This window comes from Nomascus leucogenys, chromosome 3 (assembly GCF_006542625.1).
Source record: "Nomascus leucogenys isolate Asia chromosome 3, Asia_NLE_v1, whole genome shotgun sequence".
Taxonomy (NCBI): Eukaryota; Metazoa; Chordata; class Mammalia; order Primates; family Hylobatidae; genus Nomascus; species Nomascus leucogenys.
Window position 1 is genome coordinate 13,875,024 of NC_044383.1, and position 27,143 is coordinate 13,902,166.

Genomic DNA, 27,143 nt, shown 5'->3' on the forward strand with positions numbered 1-27,143 from the left:
CTAACTGAAACCAGGGACAGACAATCTCCATGATGCCACTGCTTTCAAAGATTAAGAAACCACAAAAACCATTTTGAGTTATATTATTACTTTATTTTCTTTTTTTAAAATGTAGCATTAAAGTCATCCAACATACAGATATTCCTATGGCTCCTGGCACATTTTACTCTCTCTAAAGTTAGGTATTTTAATTATGAGATGAAGAAAATCATCTCATTAAAATAGCAACATTTCTGATAAATGTGTTTCATATTTATGTGATGGGTAATTGACTCCCCATCTACCCCTCCAGTCCAGAGCTACAAAAGACAGCGCACAACCACAGCTAACAGGTGGTGGGTGCCCAGGTAGTCAGGGCTGCAGAACAACAAGCAACGCGGTTAAACTTCTGAAACAACAAGCAACTTCTTTATTTGTACAGAGTAAGAATATAGAAGAAAAGCATCATTTTCCTTTTTAGCCCTTTTATTAGTGTTTTGCCTCCACCCAAGTTACTGCATATCAAGCAGCTAATAATAAAAACCAACTGACTTAAAGTCTCTGAAATGCATGCAACTTAAAATTCCCTAAAGCACACATCGGTTCCGAGTCTGATTTTTATGGGGCAGAGGCTACGGTGCTGTTGGGTTACCAGGGGTGTCTGTCGTGCTGCTGGGGTTTGAAGTCGCTGCTGCTGTGGCTTCTGGCTGCTGGGTTTCTGTGTGGGGATCTTCTGCATTTCCAGCATTTTTCTTGCCCTTGTCTGCTGCCACGGCACCCATCTCCATGATTGCCTGCAGTGGCTGATCCGCTTCAAGGTTGCTGGGCTGGAGTTCATAGACCTGGACTTGACCTGGGACATCAATGGCTTTCTGTTCAAGTTTTTCCAAGATGGTCTGAACCTTCCTGACACCGTCTCTCCTGGCCTGACGCACATCGGCTCGTCCCTCGGGGTCCACTGAATCCAGGGCCAGCAGCTCTTTGGTCAAATACTCTTCAATCATCAGGTACTTTTTGTCAGTCTTCTTGCCTTCAAAGTTGTCTACAGCCTGCTCCAGCCCCTGCACCTTCTCCAGGATGGCTTCCACTTTCAGCACTCCTGGATGTTTTGGGGGAGCCTCAGCTTCTCCTGGTTTTGGAGGTGTAGCTTCTGCAGGGGCAGTGCTGGGGGCTGCCCTCTCTTCTGTAGCCACATTCTTGGGGGAAGAGGGGACAGCAGAAGGGCCAGGGCTGGGAGAAGGACAAGGTACTGGAGCAGGGGGAACTTTCACCTCTACCTTCTCAGAGGGAGGTGGGGGCTTCTGGGAAACAGGTTTAGAATCCGCCTCTTTGCGGATCACTTGAATTGGGACGTGTCCAGGAGGGAGTTCTGGTACAACTGGGCCTGGCTTACTTTCTGGTTTGTTTTCAGGCTGGGGAACAGGTGCAGTTTCTCGATGGGTCATGGGCTGCTGAAAAAAGGACACAAAAAGATATTTTTAATAACTGACTGAAAGTCACAGAAATTGTTTGTAGCTAGTACAGATTAGAAAGAAAACTGAGAAATGGCTTTTTAAAAAAAGTTTAATAATATAAAAGATTTTCAAAGTCAATCAATGGCTGTTACAAAATAAAAACATGGTATTAATCATGTATGTAACCAAACCATTAGTCAGGCTTCCATTGATCACCCCGGGCTATTTGTCTGTTACCTCTCACTGAATTTCTCTGTAGATGGTATTCTTAACGGCAATGAAAAGAAACCCAATAAAATACTCAAAAATGAAAATAGCTAGCCTGGGCAATATAGTAAGACCCCAACCCTACAAAAAATCTTTAAAAATTAGCCAGGTGTGGGAGCTTGCACTCGTAGTCCCAGCTACTCAGAAGGCTGAGGTGGAAGAATCGCTTGAGCCCAGGAATCCAAGGCTGTAGTGAGCCATGATTATGTCATTGCACTCCAGCCTGAGTGACAGAGCGAGATCCTGTCTCAAAGAAGGGAAGGAGGGAGGGGAGGGAGGGAGGAGGGAGGAAGGAAGGAAGGCAGGCAGGCAGGCAGGCAGGCAGGCAGGCGGAAGGGAGGAAGGGGGGAAGGGTGAAAGGGGGGAAGGGGGAAGGGGAGAAGGGGGGAAGGGGGAAAAGGGGAAGGGGGAAGGGGAAAAAGGGGAAGGGGGAAAGAAGGAAGGAAGGGGAGAAGGGAGGAAGGAAGGGGGAAGGAAGGGGGAAGGGGGCAAGGGGGCAAGGGGGAAGGGAGGAAGGAAGGAAGGGGTAGGGGGAAAGGAAGGAAGGAAGGGGGAAGGGGAAAGGAAGGAAGGAAGGGGGAAGGGAGCAAGGGGGAAGGGGGGAAGGAAAGAAAGAGGGAAGGGGGGAAGGGGGAAGGGAGGAAGGAAGGAATCAGGGAAGGGGGGAAGGGAAGGGGGAAGGGAGGCGGGGAAGGAAGGAAGGATGGAAGGAAGGAAAAAAATAGCAAAAACTCATGCTGACTGCTGAACTAGGCTGACTCAGAGCAGAGTCCTGAGTGACTCCAGCTCTCAGGTGATGCAGCCTTGGAGTCGCTGCCTCTGGTCCTCCTTCCTTACGCTGTGCAGACAGTCTGCTCACGGTGTGATCTTCTTGTCTCCTGTTTTAGAAAAGATATGATCTTCTTTTTTTAAAACCGTGACAGCCTAGTAGTTTCTGCCCAGACCAATGTATTTTTTTAGAATTAGCCAAGATGCTCTAAATAGTTAACTCCAGAACAATCTTGCTTTAGGATAGCTGTGCTGCAGCCTAACATTCAGCAATGACACAGCGCCTCTGTGCTAACCTCTGGCTGCACAGGTTTTCATGTGACTATAAACTACAGCCATACAGATACATAGATTTTTGTGGGGGACAGGGTCTCACTCTGTTGCCCAGGCTGGAGTGCAGTGGGGCTATCACAGCTCACTGCAGCCTCAACCTTCTGGCCTCAGGTGATCCTCTCACCTTAGCTTCATGATTAGTTGGAACTACAGGCACATACCATCGTGCCTGGCTAATTTTTATATTTTTTTGTAGAGACAGGGTTTCGCCATGCTGCCCAGGCTGGTCTTGAATTTCTGAGCTCAAGCAATCTGCCCACCTCGGCCTCCCAAAGTGCTAGGATTATAGGTGTGAGCCACCACACCTAGTAAGCCATATATATATATATATATATATATTTTTTTTTTTTTTTTTTTTTTTTTTTGAGACGGAGTCTTGCTCTGTCGCCCAGGCTGGAGTGCAGTGGCGCAATCTCGGCTCACTGCAAGCTCCGCCTCCCGGGTTCACGCCATTCTCCTGCCTCAGCCTCTCCGAGTAGCTGGGACTACAGGCGCCCGCCACCAGGCCCGGCTAATCTTTTTGTATTTTTAGTAGAGACGGGGTTTCACCGTGGTCTTGATCTCCTGACCTCGTGATCCGCCTGCCTCGGCCTCCCACAGTGCTGGGATTACAGGCGTGAGCCACTGTGCCCGGCCAGCCATATACTTTTAAATGAGCTATGCTCAAAGCAAAAATATCTTGACTCTTTTTTTTTTTTTTTTTTTGAGACGGAGCCTCGCTCTGTCACCCAGGCTGGAGTGTGCAGTGGTGTGATCTCAGTTCACTGCAACCTCTGCCTCCCGGGTTCAAGCAATCCTCCCACCCTAGCCTCCCGAGCAGCTGGGATTACAGGCGCCCGCCACCATGCCCAGTTAACTTTTTTTTTGTATTTTTAGTAGAGATGGGGTTTCACCATGTTGGCCAGGCTAGTCTTGAACTCCTGACCTTAAGTGATATCCCCCACCTCGGCCTCCCAAAGTGCTAGTATTACAGGATTACAGGCGTGAGCCACTGCGCTTGGCCTTATCTTGGCTCTTATTCATGTAAGTGAATATCTAACACCTCTTTTAAAATCTCACCCTAATTTCATCAACTGGGAAATAATTGGACTATATTATTTCTAAACTATTCCCAGCTTAAAACATTCAATTCCACTATAATGTTCAGTTTGGTGAAATGCTGGAAAGCCTCCCAAAAGGGAACTTTGAATCAGCTCTAAAAGGGAGGTTACTACAAACACGATTAATGGTAAAAACAGGATGAAATAGTTTCACTGATTATGAGAAATACATGGGAATGATTTGGAGAAAATATCCCTCTCTCTACAAATGGGACCCTCCTAGGATTGCTGAACCCAAGTATGGATCGATGTAGCTGTCTACACTCCAGCAACCTCCTTTTCCATCGAATCTCTTTCGCCAATGCAGACATTCGCAACTTTGGCCCTTACCACTCACAACCCAACCACGCACCCCTCCCTAGGTTCTGACAATGATGGCTGTGTAAGAAGTGACTTTAGAAACACTTTAGAGAGGGTGTTCCACAGCCTGTGCTCTTCAAAAACGTCAAGGCCGTGAAAGCAAAGAAAGGCTGAGGGAAGACTGAAGAGAAGTTGCGTCTAAATGTGGTGCTCATGATCCTTGTTTCAGTCCTGGAAGACATCCTGGAAGTGGGGGAAAACTGCTATAAAAAAGATTTGAAAATGGGCTGTGTACTGGATAATAATGTTGTAAGAATGTTAAATTTCCCGAATCTGGTAAGTCTACCACGGTTATGAATGAGAATGTCCTCCTCTTCGGAAAATATTTGCTATTCAGGGGAAAAGGGACATGATGTCTGCAACTAATTTTCAAACAGTTAAAACACATCAATAATATACGAGAGAAGAAATGACAAGACGAATGCAGACATATTGACAAACAGTGAACTGGATGAAGTGTATGTGGGACTCTGTATGATTCACACAACTCTTCTATGAGGTTGAAATTATTTCCAAATAAAACAAAATTTTAAGAGGAGGGTGCTCTATTCCAGGGCCCTGGCCAGTGTGACCATTTGTAATGAAAGAATATCCCACATTTGTTCACCGGGGGCTTTCCTTTTTAAAAACTGTAGCATTCAGCTGCTCAAGTTGCAGCCACAGGGGGCCCAGGGCTGCTGACTGTTCTGCTGCTAAGCTGCAAGCTGCTCAAACTAAATGACATCCTCTTCCAGGAACCTGCACCTTGTGTCTCCACTGGAAGATAACCAGACCCCTGACTACAACCTTCCCCAGGCCAGCCCGGCTTCCAATCCGCCATAGCTGGCTGATGCCTCAGCCAGACCACATGGTACCTGATTACAAAGGGAGGAGGGGGGTTAAGACATGGGCCCTGTGGTCAGGCTCAGCCCTAAGCTGAAGAGATAAAACGAACACTTCTGAAATACCGCGAATAATCACATGTTGAACTCATACAAGTTGGGAGTTCTCATTAAGGGACTCGTATGAGGCATCACGAGATGAGAAGGATGAGTAGGCTTCATGGAGGAGACAAGACTGGCTCGTCCCTCAGAGGATGGGGAGAACCTGTACTGTGTGGGCATTTCAGGGAGCGGGTTCAGCACAGGCAAAGGCACAGGGGTGGGAATGAGCAGAACGGGCCTGCAGAGTGGAGTGGGTAACTGAGCAGAAGGTGACACGCTGCCTACACCCAAGATGAGGCTGTGGCTGCGCTGTGGATGGGGGTGTGAAGAGCCCTGAAAGGGTGTGGTGGGCACTAAGGAACCTGGTCCCAGGTATGTAAGTTCTGCCAAGCTGTTTCGTCTGCTCTAAGTCAGCTGCAATGCACAATGATCAGCCCAGCAAAAGCTGCAGAGTGCGGAGGGATCACAGCCTGAGCAACTGTCCCGCATTTCTGTTAATACCTAGCAATTTCTCGAATCTCACTTGCCTCTAGGTACACGCATGTTTAAATAGGCACGGATGAAGGGGGAACCCAGGGCACCCACAGAGCTCCTGCAGCCCTGGAGACACACCACCATAACCGGTCTGCTGACGACTAACTTCCCGTACCTGAGGCCTGTCGACCACGGTGTGCACACGGATGGGCGAGGGGGAGTGGAGTGGCGTGCTGCTCCTGGCTGGTGAGCCCTCCCGGCTCGATGCACCCTGGACAGATGACCTGAATGGGGATGCCGCCCGAAGGGGCCGGGGCTCCCAGTCATCCCCCTGGATCTTGTGGTACACAGGCTGGTGGGTCTGGTACTCCCCCTGCTGCGCTGGGTAGTGCGTCTTCTGGGCTTGGTGGAAGGAGGGCTGGGCTGCTGGCCGGGTAACGTTCTGCTCGTGTATCACCGGAATGGAGATGTACCCCCGCGGGAGCTGGTGACTGCCCAGGCTGCTCCTGCCAGAGGAAGGCAGGCTGGCCGAGGAGGATGAGGATGAGCAGTCGGAGGCAGCTGGAGACTGGGACCGCTGCAAGAGACACAGGGTAGAGGGCATGACCCCACAAATGACTCCCTTAGCTTGGTATCCTGACCATGCCTTCTGCTGTGCACCTCCTCAGGGCAATCCATATTGTAAAACCTCCTATCTGTAATTTTCAATTTTCAAAATGTGGGGTTAAGACTGAGAGCTTTAGGGCTGGGCGCGGTAGCGTAGCTCACGCCTGTAATCCCAGCACTTTGGGAGGCCTAGGTGAGCGGACCACCTGAGGTCAGGAGTTCAAGACCAGCCTGGCCAACATGGTGAAACCCCATCTCTACTAAAAATACAAAAATTAGCCGGGCGTGGTGGCACATGCCTGTAGTGCCAGCTACTCAGGAGGCTGAGGCAGGAGAATTGCTTGAATCCAGGAGGCAGAGGTTGCAGTGAGCTGAGATCACACCACTGCACTCCAGCCTGGGCAACAGAGAGAGACTCCACCTCAAAAAACAAAAAACAAAACAAAACACACACACACACACACACACACACACACACACACAACAAAGACTGAAGGCTTTGGAGTCAAGGGGCCTATGTTCAAATTCCTAGTAATTCAATCGTTTTCTAAGCTTCATTCAAAATATAGGAAGAGTGTCCCTCCCTCACCGGGCTGCTCTGAAGATGAGGTCAGTCACCTGGGCCTGTGCCTCAGCCCCAGGCCAGCACACAGGAGGCACTCATACAAGGGATGTGTTGTCCCCACTACCCTTTCTCTGCCAATATACAGAGAACTTGGCTGAGCAACTGCGAGCTGCAAGCATCCTGTGTGGCCCAAGGCAGGTCAAGCACCTTTCCCTGCTGGGCCACCTTCTATTCACCTCGAAATTGAGAGCATTTCCTCTTCTAAGTGCCTTGTTAGCCTAAATTTGCGAAGATGTCTCGCATTTATGTGTCACTTTGATTTCTCGCAGCAAAACCATTATAAATACAGGCAGTACTTATTTTTTTATTTTTGAGACAGTCTTGCTCTATCACCTAGGCTGGAGTGCAGTGGTGCGATCTTGGCTCACTGCAACCTCTGCCTCCTGGGTTTAAGCAATTCTCCTGCCTCAGCCTCCTGAGTAGCTGGGATTACAGGAATGTGCCACCACGCCTGGCTAATTTTTGTTTTTTTTTGTAGAGACGGGGTTTCACCATGTTAGCCAGGCTGGTCTCGAATTCCTGGCCTCAAGTGATCCACCTGCCTCAGCCAGCTACTACCTCTTTAAGAAAAGAAAAGAGCCTCTGGTATCCCACATTAACTGTAACTTTTCACTCTCAAGCAGGTGTGAAGCTGAACCGATTCAGACGGAGCTGAGAGGCAAGCATGACTCTGGGTGCAGATACGACACGGGAGTTTGTGCCCAGCAACAACACTGGCACACACAACAGGATGATCTGCAGACAGGAAAATGAGAGGGCTTACTGCTCAGGAATCCTACTAGGAATGCCTCAAATCCAGCTAAGAACCAGATTAAGAACTATTTTTTAGCTATTAATGCACAGAATCCATTGACAGATCCCTGAGATGTTTGGCTTCAGGATTAAAATGCTGTCTTAAAGCAGCTGCCTTCCTGACTCTGTATTTCTTTTTAAACCGTGGTGCACGGTGAGGGCAGGCATGGGGTCTCATTTTCCTATCAACATAGCTCCACAAGTGGTTAAGATTTATCCATAAGCATTGAACTGAACAAAATAATACACAGCTATCTCTGTGCTTCTGAATGGAAAGCCCAGTGTGAAGAAGGAGCACGGAAATTAGGAGCCAGAAGGCAGGCCAGGCTTCCGGTCCCAGCTCTGCTCCCTCCACCTGTGTGCATCTGGAGCAGGCAGGCTGCGGTGTGCCCTTCCAAGCCGTTCCTTAACTACAAAAAGAAGCCACATGATTCCTGCCCTGTCCCACTGAAGAACAGCCCTATGAGATGCCGAGGGATGATGTGGGGCCATCACCCTGTCTCTGCTGGGTGACCTCTGATGCTGCAGGCCAGACCCAGATGCCCTGCATGTGAACAGGTGCCTGGCCCAGGACACTGTCCTCGGGGGCTGGGCCCAGCCTGGGAAGCACAGCGGCTTGCTCCCCAGCAGGCCCGTGAGCCTGGCCTCTCCTTACCTCAGGTCCGTGGGAGGCTGGGGGCTGGGCTGCCGCCGCCGCTGCCACCTGTCCACACTGTTTATCTGGCTGAGTGGTTTCTGGCATGCCCCGCAGAGGTGACTGGGATCTCTGAGGAGCCACTGCTGCCGCCTCAGTTCGGAATCGCTGCATCCCAGGCTGGGGATAGGCATGGAAAGGGTGCGCCTGCCGGTTCTCAGCGCCTTCATGGAGCACGGGAATGGGAATGTAGCCTGGTCGGAGCTGGGGGTACACAGGGTGGCCTTCCCTAGCAGGCGGCAGCCTAGAGCCCTCCCGGGAAGGGCCATTGGCAGAGGATGGAGTCTCCTGAAACAAAAAGTGGAGAAACACAGGCTGGTTAGAAACTGGGAAGTGAACCCTCCTGGCAGAGGAAACAGTGTGGCACTTGGCATTGTAATCTTCCCGAGTGACATGGACCTCAAAGCGTCAGCCAGCTCCCAGCCCCTGTACCCTCCAAACCCCCCACCCCACAGAGGCTGCTATTTGGCCAACAGTTTAGGAATTAGGGGCATCAGGAGAAAGCCAAAAGTATCTGTTAAGCACAGGAAAGGTCCCAATTCCCCAAACTGGTAAGACAGGTTTCTTTTCTGGGTGACCGAGGGAAGCGGGGGGGTGTAGGAGAGCTGCCCACGCCCTCATTTTCAGAGACCTGGATCAGAAGATGAGCTCCAGGAGCAGCGGTCAGCTCCAACTTCTACATTACAGCAAGTGTCTCTGTTTCCAAAAAGGCCCTCACATTTCCCAGCAATATAGAGCTTGTACTGGGCCCAAACACAGGACACAGTTTGGGAATTTTTACAGAGAAGTTGGCTGGGGAGCGAGGGCTGCCTCCTCAGGAGTATTGTTAGAACAATTTGCAGGAAGGGGAAGGACAGGGATGCAGAGGCAGCACAGGGAGAGAGGAGCACCCAGGGGTAACTGTGTCGCCTAACGATGCCAACTGACAAAGATTCTCTGCTTGACCAAACCTTCGGCTTCCGAAGCATCTCCTAGGCCCATCTGTGTACTTCCTTATAAAGTCAAGTTTTAGCAAAAGACACTGCTAAGTCAGTTTAGCCAGAAGCCCCCTCCCCAGCCTCACTATCTGGTCAGCTTCCTCAGCCTCCATCATCCCCAGGTGCTGTCTAATCACCCTGGCCTGTCTTCGGCAAGAATCCTGTTTGGTCAAGATTAGCCCTTAGCCCTGATGTTTCCTCTTCTAATTTTCCATCCACACTGCTCCTTGACTATAAATTCCCACTCGCCCGTGCTGTATTTGAAGTTGTGCCCAGTCTCTCCCCACAACTGCAAGACCCCACTGCCGTGGTCCCTATGCCTATCTTGATGGCCCTGAATAAATCTTCCTGACTGTGCTTTCACAAGTATCACTGAAGAACTTTTTCTTCAACACAACAGAGCCTGCTTGGGCAAGGAGCAGTTGGGGTCCTTCTCTTATGTCCTCTCTTGAAGTTCTCCCTTCAGTGGCCTGGCTATTTTGGGACCCTTGAGAAGGCCAAGTTCCAGATGTACCACAGGAAAGATCTTATTTCAGACAACAAGGCTGGCCAGTCACTCACTGGGCAATGCCATCTCTCAGCAAGCTGGGGCTGCGCAACAGAAGTCCTAACAGTCCCCGAGTGCTGAGGGTCCTTTCCCAGGAGGGGAGCTACTGATAAGTGTCACTTGCACATATCTGTAGAGGGCAAGTCTTAAGAAGGGGAGTGATCTTTCCTGAAGGAGGCAGCTCTCTGCACGGCGAACAAACACCAAAGGCTAACAATCTATGAGCTTGCCAGGGACAATCTCTAGTGCTGCAGAATCAATCAAAAGTAAGGACAGATACTGAGGGCTGCTCTGCACTTTGAGTGAACAGACTATTAATTCTGTGATGTTTCTATTTGTGTGCAGGCGTGGGCACCAGGTGGCTGACCCTGGTTTAGCCCTTTCAGTCCCATCAACTGCCTCCCTCCTGCTGAGACCCTGCCCTTGGAGGGCCTCCAGCACACAGGAAAGGCATGGGTGTCACTGTGTCCTTGGGGACATGGGCAGACAGGCATTCTCAGATTAGAACAGCCACGTGCTCAGGGCGGCGGCATTACATTAGCCTGCTTAACTCTCAGGTCACCCAAGAGCAGGAGCAGGTCCAGGCCTCACATTCAGAGCTGAATTCCTGCCGTGAGACGGCCCTGACAGGGAGCCAGCAAGAGGCGCTGAAGAAACCCTCTGCTACTCGGTGTTGAGTCATAACGTGCCTGTGGGCATTCTGTCCACTCACTGAGGTCCTCCTCCTTCCAGCCGAAATCAGGGCCTGCATTAGTCCTGCAGTGTCATTTTTGCTGGCTGCCCAGGGGCTCATTGTTTCTTCCCAGCCACGCACAAAAGCCTCAACCATCTGTGCACTCCACACAGCAGGGCCCAGCAGTGAGCAAACCTTCATCCGCCACCTGCTCCTGGGCAAACATCCTGTCACCCACTGAGGAGTCCTATGGGGATACCAAACCAGCAAGGGGCACTCCCTGCCAACAGGGACTTAGAAGATGGGCTAAGGAGGCAGGAAACAAACAAGAAGCAGAATTACTTGGAAAGCACGGAGGCCCTGAGGGATGGGGAAAGGCACAGGCTCTTCCATGGTAGACGCCGCCCTAGGTAGGGTCTAAGTGTGATTCATACCCCTATTCCTAGCAGTTCTGTGAGCTTGGGTAATTCTCTTACCTCTGTAAGCCTACATTTCCTTTTCTAGAAAATGGAGCTAGCCAACACCTGCTTCTGGAGAAATGTTGTGAGGTTTTATAAGGGCATATCGAGAGATGCCCGGAAGACTGGCAATAAATGTGAGTTTCTCCCTAAATAGGCACAAAATTATGCTCTTCAGACTCCAAAGTGTCAAAGGAATCAAAAGCGAAGGATAGGGCCAGGCGCCATGGCTCAAGCCTGTAATACCAGCACTTTGGGAGACTAAGGCGGGCAGATCACCTGAGGTCAGGAGTTTGAGACCAGCCTAACCAACGTGGCGAAATTCCATCTCTACTAAAAATACGATTAGCTGGGCATGGTGGTGGGCGCCTGTAGTCCCCGCTATTCAGGAGGCTGAGGCAGGAGAATCGCTTGAACCCCGGAGGCAGAGGTTGCAGTGAGCTGAGATCTTGCCACTGTACTCCAGCCTGGGCAATAGAGCAAGACTTTGTCCCAAAAAGAAAAAAAAAGAAAAAGTAAAAGTGAAGTACAAAGTGAATTGATGGTGCTAGAAACCAGAATGGTGGTCACTTCTGGAGGAGATGGTAGTGGCTGGGAAGGGTCTCGAAAGAGCTTTCTGAGGTGATGGGAATATTCTCTTTTTCTGGGCGGTGGTAAATGGGTGTATAGATATGTAAAACTCCATCAAACCCCCACACTGCCCACTCCACCATATCCCACCCACACTCTCTGGTTTCAACTGGGAGAGCTGCTGATCCCAACCCATTGTAGCCAGACCCTTCCAGGGCCTGGAGTCCTCAGACAGGCCTTGAGGAGATGCAGCTCCTCCTGGGGGAAGTCCCTGGATCCAGAAGGCCCTTGAGCCAGCCAGCCATGAGCTAAGCACCTCATGCATCTCACTGAGCACATTTTGTGCCTCCATTGAAAGAGGAGGGGAAGAAGACAGGAGAGAGAGGGAGGAAGGAAAAACGACTCTGTCTGCACACAAGACTGTGACAGCAGAGACTGCTTGCTGGAGCCAATATTCAACCTTTCCAGAAACATGGCTTGGTCCACGGGGAAGGAATGTAGTCACTGCAGGCAGGGGCAGTTGTGTCAGAAGAGTGGTGGGAAGCAGTGGCAAGGGGCAGGCTTGGGGGTCTGTGCTGAGCTGAGGGAGATCTGGCTGGAGGCCCAGGGGCCAGGCTGGAAGTGGGGGCTGAGGTCCACCCTTCTGAGTGTTCCAACCATCACAGGAGATGCCTCAGCAAGACAGAGGGACTGGAAAGGAGAAGCCAGGACATGCTGGGAAGTGAGGAAGGACGTCATGGAGGAGGAGATGAGCACAAAGCAGGGCAGAGGGCCTGGAGGGGAAAGGGCACCCAGAAAAATGAGAGGCACGTGGGGGGAAGGGGAAAGGTCTCCACTGCGCGTGAGGTCCACTGAACAGGCCAAGCCTGCCGGCACAGCTGGAAAGCAGAGACAGTCAAGACAGGCAAGGGCGGCCTGGCTGCTTCTCCAACAGTCCCGAGGTCTGTATTCCTGGGTTTGGGTGAATTAATGACCCATTTTTGCCATTTAATAAAAAACCAAGTGTCTCCTTGTAAGCACTGCATCTAAAAGACGTTCCAGGCTCCCCTTCTACTCCGGTGGGGTTTTGTTAAACAAAAAACAAAAAACATTGCTTTAAATAAAAAACACACGAATTTCACAAAATAGGCAATTAAATACTTCTACGTGAATGAATAATTTCAACCAAAAACGAAACTCCCACCTGTAATGAGGTCTGTGCCGGGAATGCCAATGCCACATTCTAATGTTCCCATCCACTATCATTAGGGTCACAACAGCAAATGCTTCCACTTTTACTAAGTAAAAAACACCACTTGGTCCAGGTGCGGTGGCTCATGCCTGTCATCTCAGCACTTTGGGAGTCCGAGGCGAGTGGATCACCTGAGGTCAGGAGTCCGAGACCAGCCTGGCCAACACGGTGAAACCCCGGCTTCACTAAAAAAAAATACAAAAATTAGGCCGGGCGCAGTGGCTCACGCCTGTAATCCCGGCACTTTGGGAGGCTGAGGTGGGCGGATCACGAGGTCAGGAGATTGAGACCATCCTGGCTAACACGGTGAAACCCCGTTTCTACTAAAAATACAAAAAAAAAAAATTAGCCAGCGTATCTTGGCATTGTGATCTTCCCGAGTGACTTGGGCCTCAAAGCGTCAGCCAGCTCCCAGCCCCTGCACCCTGTAGTGCAGGGTGGTGGTGGCCTGCAGTGGTGGTGGGCACCTGTAGTCCCAGGTACTCGGGAGGCTGAGGCAGGAGAATGGCGTGAACCCGAGAGGTGGAGCTTGCAGTGAGCAGTGAGCCGAGATCGCGCCACTGCACTCCAGCCTGGGTGACAGAGCGAGACTCCAGCTCAAAAAAAAAAAATATATATATATATACACATACATATACACACACACACACACACACACACAAATTAGCTGGGTGTGGTGGCGGGTGCCTGTAATCCCACCTACTCGGGAGGCTGAGGCAGGAGAATTGCTTGAACCCGGGAGGCGGAGGTTGCAGTGAGCTGAGATCACGCCATTGCACTCTAGCCTGGGCTACGAGAGTGAAACTCCGCCAAAAAAAAAAAACCACACACACACACACACACACACACACACACACACACTAAACACCACCTGGAAGAGTTAAATTGCCCTTTCTCTCTTCTACGGTGTTTTCAACACAATTTAGCAAAGAGAGATATTTTGTAAATAAAAGAATCAAAAGAAAAAATGTGTAATATTTATAATTCTCCTAGAATCTGACAAAAACATGTCTCTTCAGTCTACTAAGTGTTTTCAAGTTCAAGCACATCCGGACAGCTCTGTGTGATTACGGGACAGGGACTGGGACGCAACCACAGTGACCAGGCAGATGACTGCTGATCCTCATGGCCACCTCGTCAGGGCCCGCCTGCAGCTCAGAGCTCATTATCCTTATCTCTGGCTAAAGACATCAGGAATATCAGATGATATATATCATACAAAACCCAATTAGGAAAGAAGAGCCCAGGGGCTCAGTCCTGACTCTCACTGCTTATCTCACTATATTAATTTATTAAATGAATTAGTTAATTCTGCTCCCTTGTTTGTGCATTGCATTAAAAATCTGAGGCATGTCTCAGGGCACCAAACAACTCCATGAGATAGCCAAGACAGAAAGCAGGAAAAAAATGACCCCAGACGAGCCAAAATTTGCCCTATTATGTACAAGATATTATGATTAGAGAAAGCCCGAGGTCAGGTTCTGAGCTTTGGTGAGCTGTTGGGCTCATTTGCTTAAGAGCAGGTCTAAACTGCACCAGTGGTTTTTAGCAGCAACATGAGCGCTGAGGGAACAAGCAGGAGACCCGGGAAGAGGCTGCACTTGGTCCTAACGCTGGCTCTGCCCCTAAATACATGTGTTACGGAAGCGGCTCACATGCCCTCTGTGAACTTTAGTTTTCTCAGCTGCAAAATGAAGGGGAGGCCCAAAAATGTTCTAGAAAGCAGTGGTTCTCCAGCGCTTGGGGTATCGAAGCACCGAGGAAATGCAAACATTGCAGACTCTAAGCCCAACCCAAGTAGGTCTGATTCCATAGGTGTGTGAGGAAGCCTGAAGGTCCGCACTGAGAAAAATGACGATGGAAAGTTCCTTTCAGCTCTCACACTCCGCGTGGCCTGATTTCCAAAGTCCCTTCAAGCTCTCAACAGCTATACAAAGCCCCCAGACAAGGAAACGTTAATGTCACAGAAATCTAAAAATGACTACTCCTAACTACACTCAAATCATATCAGAATTGCTGGAACTCAGAGCATCCCAAAGTTTCATGTCCCAGACGAAGAGGAGGGCCCGCCCGGGTGCAGTGGTTCGTGTCTGTAATCCCAGCACTTTGGCAGGCCGAGGCAGGTGGATCACCTGAGGTCAGATCCATTCCCAGGAGTTTGAGACCAGCCTGTCCAAAATGACAAAACCCCGTCTCTACTAAAAATACAAAAATTAGCTGGCCGTGGTGGTGGGCATCTGTAATCCCAGCTGCTTAGGAGGCTGATGATGCACAAGAATTGCTTGAACCCGGGGGTGCGAGGTTGCAGTGAGCCAAGATTGCACCACTGCACTCCAGCCTGGGCGACAGAGTGAGACTCTGTCTCAAAAAACAAAAACAAATGAAGAGAAGGAAGGCTCTAACCCCCAACCCTGTGCCCTAAAAGCAGGGTGGGAACAACAGCCCTTGGGCACCTGCAAGGTGTCTGCCTAAAGAGGCGTACACTGGGCACATGCATGTTCACGAAAGAGCCATGGAGAAGAATCTATCTTGATCCACCCACAACTGACTCCCTGTACACTGAGTGGCCATTGAAATCCGAAAATGGGCACCTTCTGTGAGCCCCAATCTTGGCTCCATGGTACACTGCTCTATATTTTATTTTTATTTTTGAGACAGAGTCTCATTCTGTCACCCAGGCTGGAGTGCAGTGGTGTGATCTCGGCTCACTGCAACCTCTGCCTCCCAGGTTCACACCATTCTCCTGCCTTAGCCTCCTGAGTAGCTGGGACTACAGGTGCCCGCCACCATGCCCAGTTAATTTTTTTTTTTTTTTGTATTTTTAGTAGAGACGGGGTTTCACTATATTGGCCAGGATGGTCTCGATGTCCTGACCTTGTGATCCGCCCGCCTCGGCCTCCCAAAGTGCTGGGATTACAGGCGTGAGCCACCACGCCCGGCCAGGTATAGTGCTCTTTAAAAAGTGAGCTCCACATCTACAAACCACAGCTTCCATCACTCTGGTCTGAACTAGGAGAAACAGTAACAAAGGCAACTCTTAGGGCTGTCTCGTAGCACTTACGACTTGGCAGGCCTGGAGAATTAAGTAGGACACAGACTGTATTAACTGGGTTTTTAGGCCAGAAGAGCCTTCACATGGGTCAAGTGAACACTTCAAAACTTCTAAAACAAAGAAAAAAGATGGAAGAACACAGGAATCCTGGAACTCCCCATATGGCTAAGGCCTGGATCAAAATTAAGTGGCCTGGCTTGCCTCCATCAGGCAGGAAACAAACAAAACACACTTTCTTCCAAAGTGCAACTGGAACTGGGCGTGGTGGCTCATGCCTGTAATCCCAGGACTTTGGGAGGCCGAGGCGGGCGGATCACCTGAGGTCAGGAGTTCAAGACCAGCTTGGCCAACATGGTGAAACCCTGTCTCTACTAAAAATACAAAAAAAACCAAAAAGACATAGCCAGGCATGATGGCAGGCGCCTGTAATCCCAGATACTCGGGAGGCTGAGGCAGGAGAATCGCTTGAACCCAGGAGGGAGAGGTTGCAGTGAGCTGAGATCGCACCATTGCACTCTAGCCTGGGCAAGAGAGTGAGGCTCTGAATTAAAACAACGACCAAAACAAAAAACAAAGTGCAACTGGAGTCGAGTTTCAGCACCCTACAAAAGCTCTCTGCTTGTTATGACGGGGTGCATGAATGAATTCAGTCTTACTGCCCATTTGATACTGAAATAAACAATAAACAGCCATTCACATCCCTACAGCCAAAGTCAAAATCCCTTCAGTCCCCACTGGATTGTAATACAGGGTCTCTCCCACTCCCCCAGCACTATTTTGGACACATAATAGACTCGGGGAAAATTCTTAATAATAAACTAAGTCCACATTTCACTTACAGCACACCTGAGGAGTTAGGCTTTGTCCAGAGACTCCTGGTAAGACAAGAGGTCTGTGCCAACCACATACTCGATAAACTATCACAAGTCACAGGCCACTGGAGGTTTTATCTAATATGCCTGTTACTAAATTATATATACATTTTATCCTGGGAGAAACAGATGACTGTCCCTATGTGTTTTCAATGGGGAAAATTTTTTTTAGACGATGAAACCAACACTGCTTCTCTCTGCAGCTGTGTCCAAATAAACAGGAATGAACCAGCATGAGCCTGGGTCTTCAAGTTGCCACCCTGGGTTCCAGTCCCTCCTTGATGCTCACCAGCTGTGTGACCACGGTCAGGACTCCTTGCTACTGTTTCCCCAGCTGTAAAGATCCCCATATTTCCCAGTGGTTTTTGCAAGAGTTAAGTGAAATAAGGTACGAAATAAGGTACAAGTCTTTGTAAACTCTGAGCTGCTCTGTGCCCTAAACAATCGGGTTTTTCTTTCTTTTTTTTTCTTTTTAAGAGACTGAGTCTTGCTCTGTTGCCCAGGCTGGAGTGCAATGGCACAATCTCAGCTCACTGCAACCTCCGCCTCCCGAGTTCAAGCAATTCTCATGCTTCAGCCTCCCGAGTAGCTGGGATTACAGGCACATGCCACCACACCCAGCTAATTTTTGTTTTTGTTTTTGAGATGAAGAGTCGCTCTTGTTACCCAGACTGGAGTGCAAAGGCATGATCTTGGCTCACCACAACCTCTGCCTCCTGGGTTCAAGTGATTCTCCTGCCTCAGCCTCCTGAGTAGCTGGGATTACAGGCATGTGCCACCACACCCAGCTAATTTTGTATTTTTAGTAGAGATGGGGTTTCACCATGTTGGCCAGGATGGTCTCAAACTCCTGATCTCAAGTGATCTTCCTGCCTCAGCCTCCCAAAGTGCTGGGATTACAACTGTGAGCCACCACGTGCAGCCACAATTGCATTTCTTTATTCCACAAATAGTTATTGACGGACTCAGCTTTTCTCCAGCACTAGCTGGTTGGGCTTACAGTTTACAAGGCCTAATTCTTTTTAAAAAAAAAAATTTATTTATTTATTTTAGAGACAAGGTCTCGCTATGGGCCCCAGGCTGCTCTCAAACTCCTGGGCTCAAGTGATCCATCTGCCTCGGCCTCCCAAAGTGCTGGGATTACAGGTGTGAGCCACCGCGCCCTGTTCAACAAAGCCTAATTCTTTAGTCTGTCTCACCGAGTTGGTAGTAAGATGGTTAGAGTTAGAAGCCCCTTTATCTGAGAGTCTTAAGAGGACTAATTAGCAAGAATGTCACTTTCCCTGCTTAAGACTTTATCCAAAGTTTCACAACCTGGAAGCAAACAGCCAAAGACAACTCTAGGGACCTGAGCCCTAAACTACCCGCCTCTCCAACAGGCTGGGCTGCTGCTCTGGGGAAGAGGCCTGCTCTGCAGTCAAACTCCTGGCTGAGCAGGGCGCCCAGCTGCACTGACTGTGGCTTCTTGACACATCTCCCTGAGGCCTAGGGAGAAAAGCCAGGCCAGGCTGGGGCACAGAAGGGTCCGCCTGGGAGCAGAACATCTGCTGGCGTCTCCTCAACATCCTCGATGGCCCCTCACCAGGGCACATGTCAGCCATCTCCAGGCCAGGCACCATCCGCAGCTGCTGGTATTTCCCCTGCTGGGGGCACTTGAGTCAGCATCCAGCCTCCCTGCAGCCCCAGCCCTGCAGCCCGCCTCACGGGTTCCATGTGGCAGAGGTAGGAACTGGCATGTGGCCCAAGGTCACAGAAAAGTTAGCTTCAGGGCATGTTAGAACGTACCTACCTCTTCTTCAGGGGGAAAAAAAAAAAGAGCAGAGCCACCTGCTTTAATCAAGCCAAAGTCACAAATCACAGACAGAAACTACCCGAAATTTCCATCCCAGGAAGCTCTGAATCTAGACAGAGCCAAGGAAAAGGGCCTCTCTCATCTGCTACATTTCCATGCTAAATGTAATGGTCAGCCACCTGGCAAGTCCATCCTCCAGACACGACCCTACAAGTGTCTGTTAGGTCTCAGCGTACAGGACATCAGCAGACGTGTATTCTGTATAAAATACAATTTCCAAAAGAAAAACATCCTCAGTTCATCAGCTGCCATGCAGGCAAGGGGACCCTCTCTGATGGACAGTGAGACCCCTGAGTCCCGGGGGGGCTCTGCTCCCACCTGCAGTGGCTTCTCAAGCATTTGGCCCACAGCAGCCACACCCCCCAGAAGAGGGTGGTGGCACTTGGAAAACCCCTCCTTCCTTCCATCTGCGGTGACACTTACACCCGAGAGCTGGGTCCAGAACAGCTGTGCAGGTAATCGGCCCCTCAGTAAGGTGGGCTGACGTCCCCCCTCACAGGCTGCGCTCCTAGCTCCTGCCTGGTACTTTGTGGCTGCACAGACACGGCTGAGGGAGACCCTCCCCTTGAGGAGCTGGGGCTGAGTAAAGTCAGCGCTCTACACAGCGCAGTGCAGGAAACAAGGACCCAGCCTGTCTCGGGCAGAGGATGGGGAGATGCGTCTACGGACGCATGGGGCGAGGGCTGGCAGCTGGGTCAAGGCTCCCGAAGGCCCCACAGCTTCATCTGTTACTGTTCCTCTACATCCTCCACTCACAAAGGGCACGGGAAGCCCCAGGGAGGGCTCTGAGGGCTACCTGGACACTGGTCGGAGGAGTCAGCTACACTCTGTACAAGGGGGATAAGAGGAGGCCTCACTTCTAGGAAACAAGACCCCAGGCCTCTCTGAGAGCTGAAAGGCCCATGGACAGCCAGGACGGTCTGCTGTGTGGAGAGGCCACACACCTATCCACAAACACACTTCTACTCCACAGAGCAGGCTGCAAATGTTTCCAGGAGTTCCACGCATGCATCAGTTCAGGCTTTGGGGCGTTCGCCTCCCACGCACCATCTTCCTTGATTCTCCCAATCCTGCTAACAGGAGTGTTGCTATGCCCACTTCACAGAAGGGGAGACTGAGGCTCAGGGAGGGTAAGTGCTTTGCCTAAGATCTCTAGAACCCAGGTTTGTCTGATGGTAAGGCCAGGTGGATGCTAACCTTTCTACTACTCCTGTCAGAGCTGTACACTGTGATAACATCCATGTGTCACTAACGTCTCCAAAACCTTCATCTCCCAGGGTAAAACGCAGCAGGAGAGGCAGCAGGAGAGAAAGCCTTCCATTTTGCCCAGCCACGCTGGGCTGAGGCTCAGACCTGGAACATTCAGTTCAAGTGTGCTCTGGGTCAGGGAGCCAGCGCTCCATGCTGAGTCATCGGGCCAGCCAGGCAGGGCACACGAGAGTGAAGGCACTCAGCTTAATTCTGAGTCACCACAGCCCCAAGACTGCAGGGACGCCCGGCATGGAGCGCTGTCAGAACCGGGGAAGACCCCGTCCAACCCAGGAAGGAGTGCTAACCCCGCTGGGATGCTGGGGGTCTGAACTGACCCTGAAAGGTGGGCCAGCGAAGGGGCTGGCTTTTCTTCTGCACATGAAGGGGCCTTCCCATCCTCCCGCCGTTTGAATTTTTAAACCATCCATTCATTTATTCATTCATTCAATGTCAAGGAATAATTTTTTGAAATAACTGAAAAAAATATGTAATTCTACTTTAATAAACACTGAGGAAGATACTTTAAAACAGCAAACATTTGTTCTCCAATTGAATGCTAAGGAATATTCCGTAGAAAGTCTCCCCAGTTCACTGGGGCACAGCTCTGTGCTGGGAGCTCTTGGACAACTGAGCTGTTTACAGGCTCCTGACGCACAGAGCTGGCACTCTGTGATTCTAGACTTTTCTGAATTGACAGTGAATAAGAAGTTTCACGTATACGGTGTCTGATCTTACTGCCAGCCACACGAAAAAAAATTTTTAAGAGACTCCTTTTACAGTGCCAGGGGCTGCTCTCTGCACAGCTATGGAAGTAGGGTCTGGCTGCTGCCAGCTCCCAGCCTCTCCAGCCCTGCTGGAAGATGCTGTGTCATTGGGAGAAACAAAAAAGAGCTTCTCCAGACCTGTAAGGATGAACTTAGGGAATCAATAGTGAAGTCCTTTGTGCAGAGAAGGCCATTCACAAAGTGACAAAAAGGAGCAGGCCTCTGGGGACCTTTAGGAGCCCAGGGCAACTCTGAAGTTCTTAGGAACCAATGGAAGGCTTCCCGGGACACACCTGCACCCTTCACGGGCAGCTCTTCTGTATCTGCCTTCACGCTCTGGGCAGGCCCGTGTTCTACCCTTCTCCACAGTCACTCGTTTGATCTTTTCTGAGCCTGTGGACCCTGCCAGGCATCAAGAGGCAGCGATGAAGCACACAGACTCTGCCCCAGAACTCTTAACAGGGGTGTGACCCCAAGGCAAAGCAGAAAAGTGCAGAGCTTAGCAAAAAAGATTCAAATTAAAATAATATGGGGTCCAGAGGAGAGACAGCCTGCTTTGGACCAGGAAGAGGCAGGACATGCTTTGTGGGGAACGGCCTCAAAGTGGGCAGACTTGTCCTCTACATGGCATTTAACACTGTGACTCGCACATCGTGGGCGCTCAGTGAATTTCAGATGGGGTGAAGGAGTGAGTAAAGAGTTGGGCCCATCTCCTAAATCCAGACCCAGGTTCAAGAAACAGGCCAACATTTCTGATTAACTGTACAAAGATGGACTCAGGGCTGTTTATCACCTCAAGCTGTGCCTGGGGAGTATAAAGCAGCCAGGCCCGCTAAAGGCAAGTCTGTCTGTCACCCCTTCAGGAACCCAGGTGAGGGTAAAGCCACAGAAGTCTTTCTGTTTATCACAGGCCAGGCACACTGCCTCTCCAAGTCTGCTGTCCCATGCCTAAGACACTTCATAGTTTCTACTTCAGAGAGCTGGTGAGGATTTAGAGATAAGGCTACCAAAAGCACCCACTCATATCTGGCACATATACATATATATAAGTGTGTTGACAGACAGAAATACACTACATTCACTCCTCTCTCCCCAAATTCTTCCTAAGCTTTTGCAAGCTGCCTGGCTTCCTAAAAGGCTGCCAAGGTCCCAAAGATACCTTCATCGAAATACGTGACGACTTAACACCAGATATCTCACATGGTATCACATGTGCCACATGATGCATACAGAGGAATCCTGCACCTGCAAAACGAGGGGCCCTGGAGCCTGCCTCAGACAGCTGGCTGATGGGCATGGTGGCTCTCACCTATAATCCCAGCTACTTGGGAGGCTGAGGCGGGAGAATCGCTTGAACCCAGGAGGCAGATGTTGCAGTGAGCCAAGGTCGCACCACGGCACTCCAGCCCGGGAGACAAGAGTGTGACTCTGTCTCAAAAAAAAAAAAAAAAAAAAAAAAAAAAAAAGAGAAGGCCATTTGAGTCTATGCTCTGAGGCAGAAGCAGATCAGGGGTGTGTTCAGTCACAACAAAAGGGAACCCGGGAGAGGCTGGAGAATAACACAGTCAAGTGTGACACAGGGTTCATTCGTGTTCGCCAGTGCCAGAGGGTCTCAAAGATCCTAATAAGCAAGGCTGTTGTCTTCAGTTTCCTCTGTAAGCTCTCTTAAACATTTAAGAGCAATATTAAAACAGCAAAACTTAAAGGAGAAAGAGTAGGTCTGGATGATGAATGGTTTTCTACTCTGGATGATAAACATCAGAACATCATTTTTAAATGTCAATAGAAAGTAATAAACATGTAGAGTGGTTTATATAAGGTGACTGTGTGTCATTCCAGAAACGAGGACAGCACTAAGCAAGCCTCATGGGTGGTATGAAGCCTTCTGACTCACAAGCAGCCCTGACAGCATCCAACAGTTAAGCCTTCCCAGCCCTGGCTAACGTCAAACGCTGCCGCAGGTCCTGTGTACAGGCTCCACCCTCATAAAGGGCAAATCTACCCTACGAAACGGGACAAAATGATGTTCTCAGAGGTGCAGTCGGTTCTCATGTGAACAACACAGGCTGTTCTTTAGAGGGGAAAATGAAAGTCCTGGATGAGCTGGGCTCAAGGCATCTGGCCATGCTCTTCATCTGCCCCCCAACAAATCACTTTCATGCAGTCGCACAGGAACTTCCTCAGCCACAACTGTAACTTGCTGGAAATACAAAGGAGAGAATGGCCACTCATTTCCTGATTGTGCTCCGCCTCTGCTAAGAGGCATAACAGCTTGCAATCGATCTGGAAAGAGCAAAACGATCTCATCTCATCTTTAAGAAAATTCAGGAGGCTCTGCTGAACCTTAAGCAGAATAAATGGGTCTCTCTACTTCAATCATAACTCGAAACATTTCCAGTGTCATCTGAAAGGATGTTTCTACCTCCTTCTCACAGTGCCTGAGTATAATCTGTTAAATGATTATGGTGAGATTCTGCCAGGTGGGCAAGACAGAAAGAAAAGGCTCTGGCTTGCTTCTTCCTGGGGTCCAGGAGGATCTCTGGACCACCTCCCCACTCTCGAACTGCCAGCCACCCTGCCAGACTTTGCAAGGTGCTGTCTCCGCTGGCTTCCCATGTCACCCCCATATTCACACCTCCAGAAGCCCGGGTACCCGGGGAAGTTTCCCCAAGAAGGAAAATGGAGGCTCAGGAAAATGCTCCGCAAGTTAGATGCTCAGGAGGCACTAAGCCGCAGCTCCTCCTCCCCAAAATGGGATCACTGGCCATCCGTGACTCCCACTGCCCGTGCAGCAGAATCAGAACCACCAAAAAAGCTTTTTGGACTTCATAGTTTTCTGGGCCCTACACTGAGCAATTCAGATTTGAACATGGGGTTGGGGCAGGGAGGCGATGAGACACAGCCACCATCTGTGTTCTTAACAGGACTCCCTGGAGACTGCCAGGCTGGTAACTCCCAAGATCCACAGAGCTAGAGCAGCCCTGCTCCAAGAGGGAGGAAGGTCTCCCTCTCATCCCAAGGAGGCCTGGCAGGAACAGCACTCCAGAATATCCGGCCTCTGTTTATTCAAGGAGGAGCCTGGAGGAGTGGCTGCACCAGCATTGAATGCCAACCTCTGCCAGGAAGGGGCCTGGACTGGTATGAACTTGCCAAATTAGTGGGAAGCCCAAGTGTGCAGAAAATCAAAATCCAGGAAGACTGCAGGTGGGGAGGCCCAGCTGCTTAGAATGAGGCTGGATGAAGCCCAACATCTTTGCCGTGAGCCTCCTGCTTCAGCAACAACAGAAGATACTTGCTTTCGCTCTGCCCCTCTGTGAAAACAGGGAGTTGTCCTCACCAGTTCTGGAGAGGGCGGAGGATTAACTGCAAGACAGCAGTAGAAGATGAAATAAAATACAAAGGTCTGGTCTTTTCTTTCCATTTTCTTACTAACGTGGTTAAATTTTAAACATCCTGAAGCTGAGTCCTCCCCCAAAAGAGAGGTCGTCTCTTGAGCTCCTCATGCTCAATGAACAGCTTTTTATTGATTGACAGCATTTCCTCTTGAAGATGATGATGCTCAGGCGGGCCTCAGCTCAGCTCCTCCAAAATCGCCCTTTGTTTTATGCAAGGGCCTTTTTCACATTATGCATTGAGAAGCCAATTTCAAATACAAAATGATATTCAAGGATTTTCCACTACATTTAGTCTCCAGTAAGGTGTAACTCACACAAGTGCAACCAGATATTGTGTGTGTCAAAGCACAGGATTGAAAGCAAGGAAGCACAAACAGCTCATAGGCTGAATGTTAGTTTTCTCAAGTTTTGGTGCCATGCTGACAAGCCTCAAGTCATTCACTTGGTAAAGGGAGCTCTTTTCTTGAGTTGATCACATCCCATCATCAAAATCCAAGCAACCTCAGCACAGAGGTCAGTGACCCAATAACTTGGTGGCCAGGAGGGCACAAAGATAATCAAGTATTCTAGCCTGCACGCTTCAGCTTCACAAAACATTCACTTCCAACTTCTGAAGAGACACACTGCCTCTTACTAGGACTTTCCTGACACTAGTTCTCTCCCTGTTGTTGGTACTAGCTGGATGACCTTCAAAGTCACACCTGAGCTCTCTGGGTTTCAGAAAATAAAGAAGCCTAACATAAGAGATCTTCAAGGACCTTTCAACTTTAAAATTTTGACTGCGAAATTTTCAAATAAATCTTTCCAGCATCAGATTTCTGATTTGGTAGTTCTTTTCATTTGTTGAGAATAATAATGGTAACTAAACCTGCTTTTTTTATTTTAATAAGGTTTATGAAATCACAGCCTAACCCATGCACCAGGTGGGTACAGGAAGATCTCAACTTGCTGGGTAAGTTTCATGCTGAGAACAAAGTGCTGGGAATGTTTATGTTCAAACTTGATCTTCACTCACAACAAAGGTGCCAGCAGATACCACTGTCCCTATGTCTACAGGAAGAAGGCCTCAAAATAATAGTTGTAAACCACACTAAAGATCAGGTACATCCACGCAGACTCCCTAAGAAAGGTGGTTTGAAATGAGCGTCAGTTTCACCCAAAAATGGGTTGAACAGACACACAAAAAGGTATATGTAACTGTGCCCATCCCAGCTAATTACAGCCTCTTGTACTAATTTTCAAGAATAAATATACAACTAATCTCTCGTAAATGTAAACTGCTGCCTGTACACGGTCTCACTGTTGGGCACCGGAGTTTTATCAATATTGTTAAAACAAAAAGTGCATAAAGATGAAGGGAAATAATACAGGTCTTTCTTCTAAAATAATGGGTTACAAAGCAGTTTTAATTTGGTGAGTTTTTAAATCTTCAAAATAATTTACCAGCTCTTTGCTGCTTTTATCTTGCCCAGACGGCATTAACAGTTACGCTTTAAGTATAACATATTTTTAAAAACTTTTTATTTTGAAAGCTCAAATTTATAGAAAATTGAAAGAATAGTATGACTATGATTTTTGAAAATTAACACACTCATTCCAAATTTACGTTTTCAAATTTCATGCTCTTGGGGATTAAGTATATATCCTTGCATATATGTAAATGAGACATACTTCTGCTGTATTCACAAGAGTATCATTACTCAGTTATTTGTGTACTGGTAACAAATCCTAAGTATTTTAATACCATAACAAGGCAGGAAGCGAATGCCATTATAAATATACACGTATCATTCTCTTTCTCTCCAGTGTGAGGCAATGTGGTAAGGCAATGGCCAACTGTAAGTCTCAGATCTCTAGTTTAGAAACTGCTGGGGAGAAGCACACCCTGTTTTTTATTTTACAAGTCATACTAAGATACGTTCATATTGAAAGCACTTTCAAACAATAATACAATTTTAATTTAAAATACACACACACACACATATATATATGAATGTTTTGACACCAGCCTCCAGAGTCATTGGGTGCCTAACATGGGACAGTAGTCAAGATACCCCTCAACCAAGTTGGAGAACTTGAGCAGTAAAATTCCCCCCAAAACCACCATCCAAGCTTGCGAGTGTCCCCCTCGAGTCCGCGGTCAGCGGGGTGCGCCGCGGGTCCCGGGCCCGGAGGCCGAGCGGGCAGCAGGGGCCGCGGTGGGCCGGGGCCTCCGGAGCTGACCAGGCCGGCCGCCCCTCTCCCAGCCCGGGAGCGCGAGGCCAGCGCCGGACACCCGGCCTTCCGCCCTGGAGTCGAGTCGTGGACGGCACAGGAGCCACTGCGGGGTCGCTTCCCGGGACACCGAATCCCGGGGCCTCCTTTCGCCCCGACGCCTGTCAAGGGCGGGTCCGGAGCGAGGACTCGTCCGGGCGCAGCGGGAGTGTGTGGCGGGGCGGGGAGCCGGTGTACGCCCGCGAGGGGCCTTCGTCGACCCCCGGGCCCCGCCGCCTCGCGTCCCCCCGGCCCAGCCCACTCCCCGCCGCCTGCCGTCGAGGAGGCGCCGCCGACCAGGGCGGGCCGCGGGCCCGGCTCACCTTGGGGCCCTCGGAGGGCACGCGCGGGTCGTTCCACGTAGTGGTGCGGCTGTTGTGGTCCACGAAGAAGGGCCAGCCGGTCTGCGGGTCGATCTTGATCTCCCAGCCGGGAGGCAGAGGGTCGCGGTCACCGTTGCCGGACGCCACCTGCATCATGGGCGAGTGGGTGGCGGCGCTCATGCTGGGTCGGGGTCTGCTCGCCGGGGCGCGGGTGCAGGGCGCTGGCTCCGAGCGCCGAGTCTCTGGCCGGGCCGCCGCCGTAGGCCCCTCTCCGCCGCCGACGTGTCCGGGAATCCGGCGCCGGGCACCTTTATGAATTAAAGGCGGGGGTGACGTGGCCAAAGAGGGGTGGAAGTGTCTGGAAATAGCCTCCTCGCTGCCAGAGGGGAAGGAGGAGATAAAGGGAGGTAGCAACTGGCCGGCTAGAAACTTCTGGTCCAGTCCAGAGAAGTTGGCCGCGGCCCGGGGTTGGATGCGGAGCTCCGCCCTGAGTCATCGGCTATAATCGCGGCGGGCGGGGCTGAGGGGCGGGGGCGGGGCTGAGGGGCGG

The 27,143-nt window shown here is 50.1% G+C and overlaps 1 protein-coding gene across 2 annotated transcripts; it reads right to left on the bottom strand.

The window, feature by feature from the left end:
- Positions 1–71: 71 nt before the first annotated feature.
- Positions 72–27,127, bottom strand: BAG3 (BCL2 associated athanogene 3). 2 transcript variants are annotated; one of them, XM_003255029.3, is made up of 4 exons: positions 26,594–27,127; positions 8,337–8,663; positions 5,834–6,235; positions 72–1,430 (listed from the first exon to the last, which is right to left on the bottom strand). In XM_003255029.3, exons 1-4 carry the CDS (start codon positions 26,771–26,773, stop codon positions 612–614), a joined length of 1,728 nt encoding a protein of 575 aa, XP_003255077.2. In that variant the 5' UTR covers positions 26,774–27,127; the 3' UTR covers positions 72–611. The 2 variants fall into 2 exon arrangements, with proteins under 2 accessions (XP_003255077.2, XP_012361301.2); XM_012505847.2 differs by having other exon boundaries at positions 392–1,427.
- Positions 27,128–27,143: the final 16 nt, after the last annotated feature.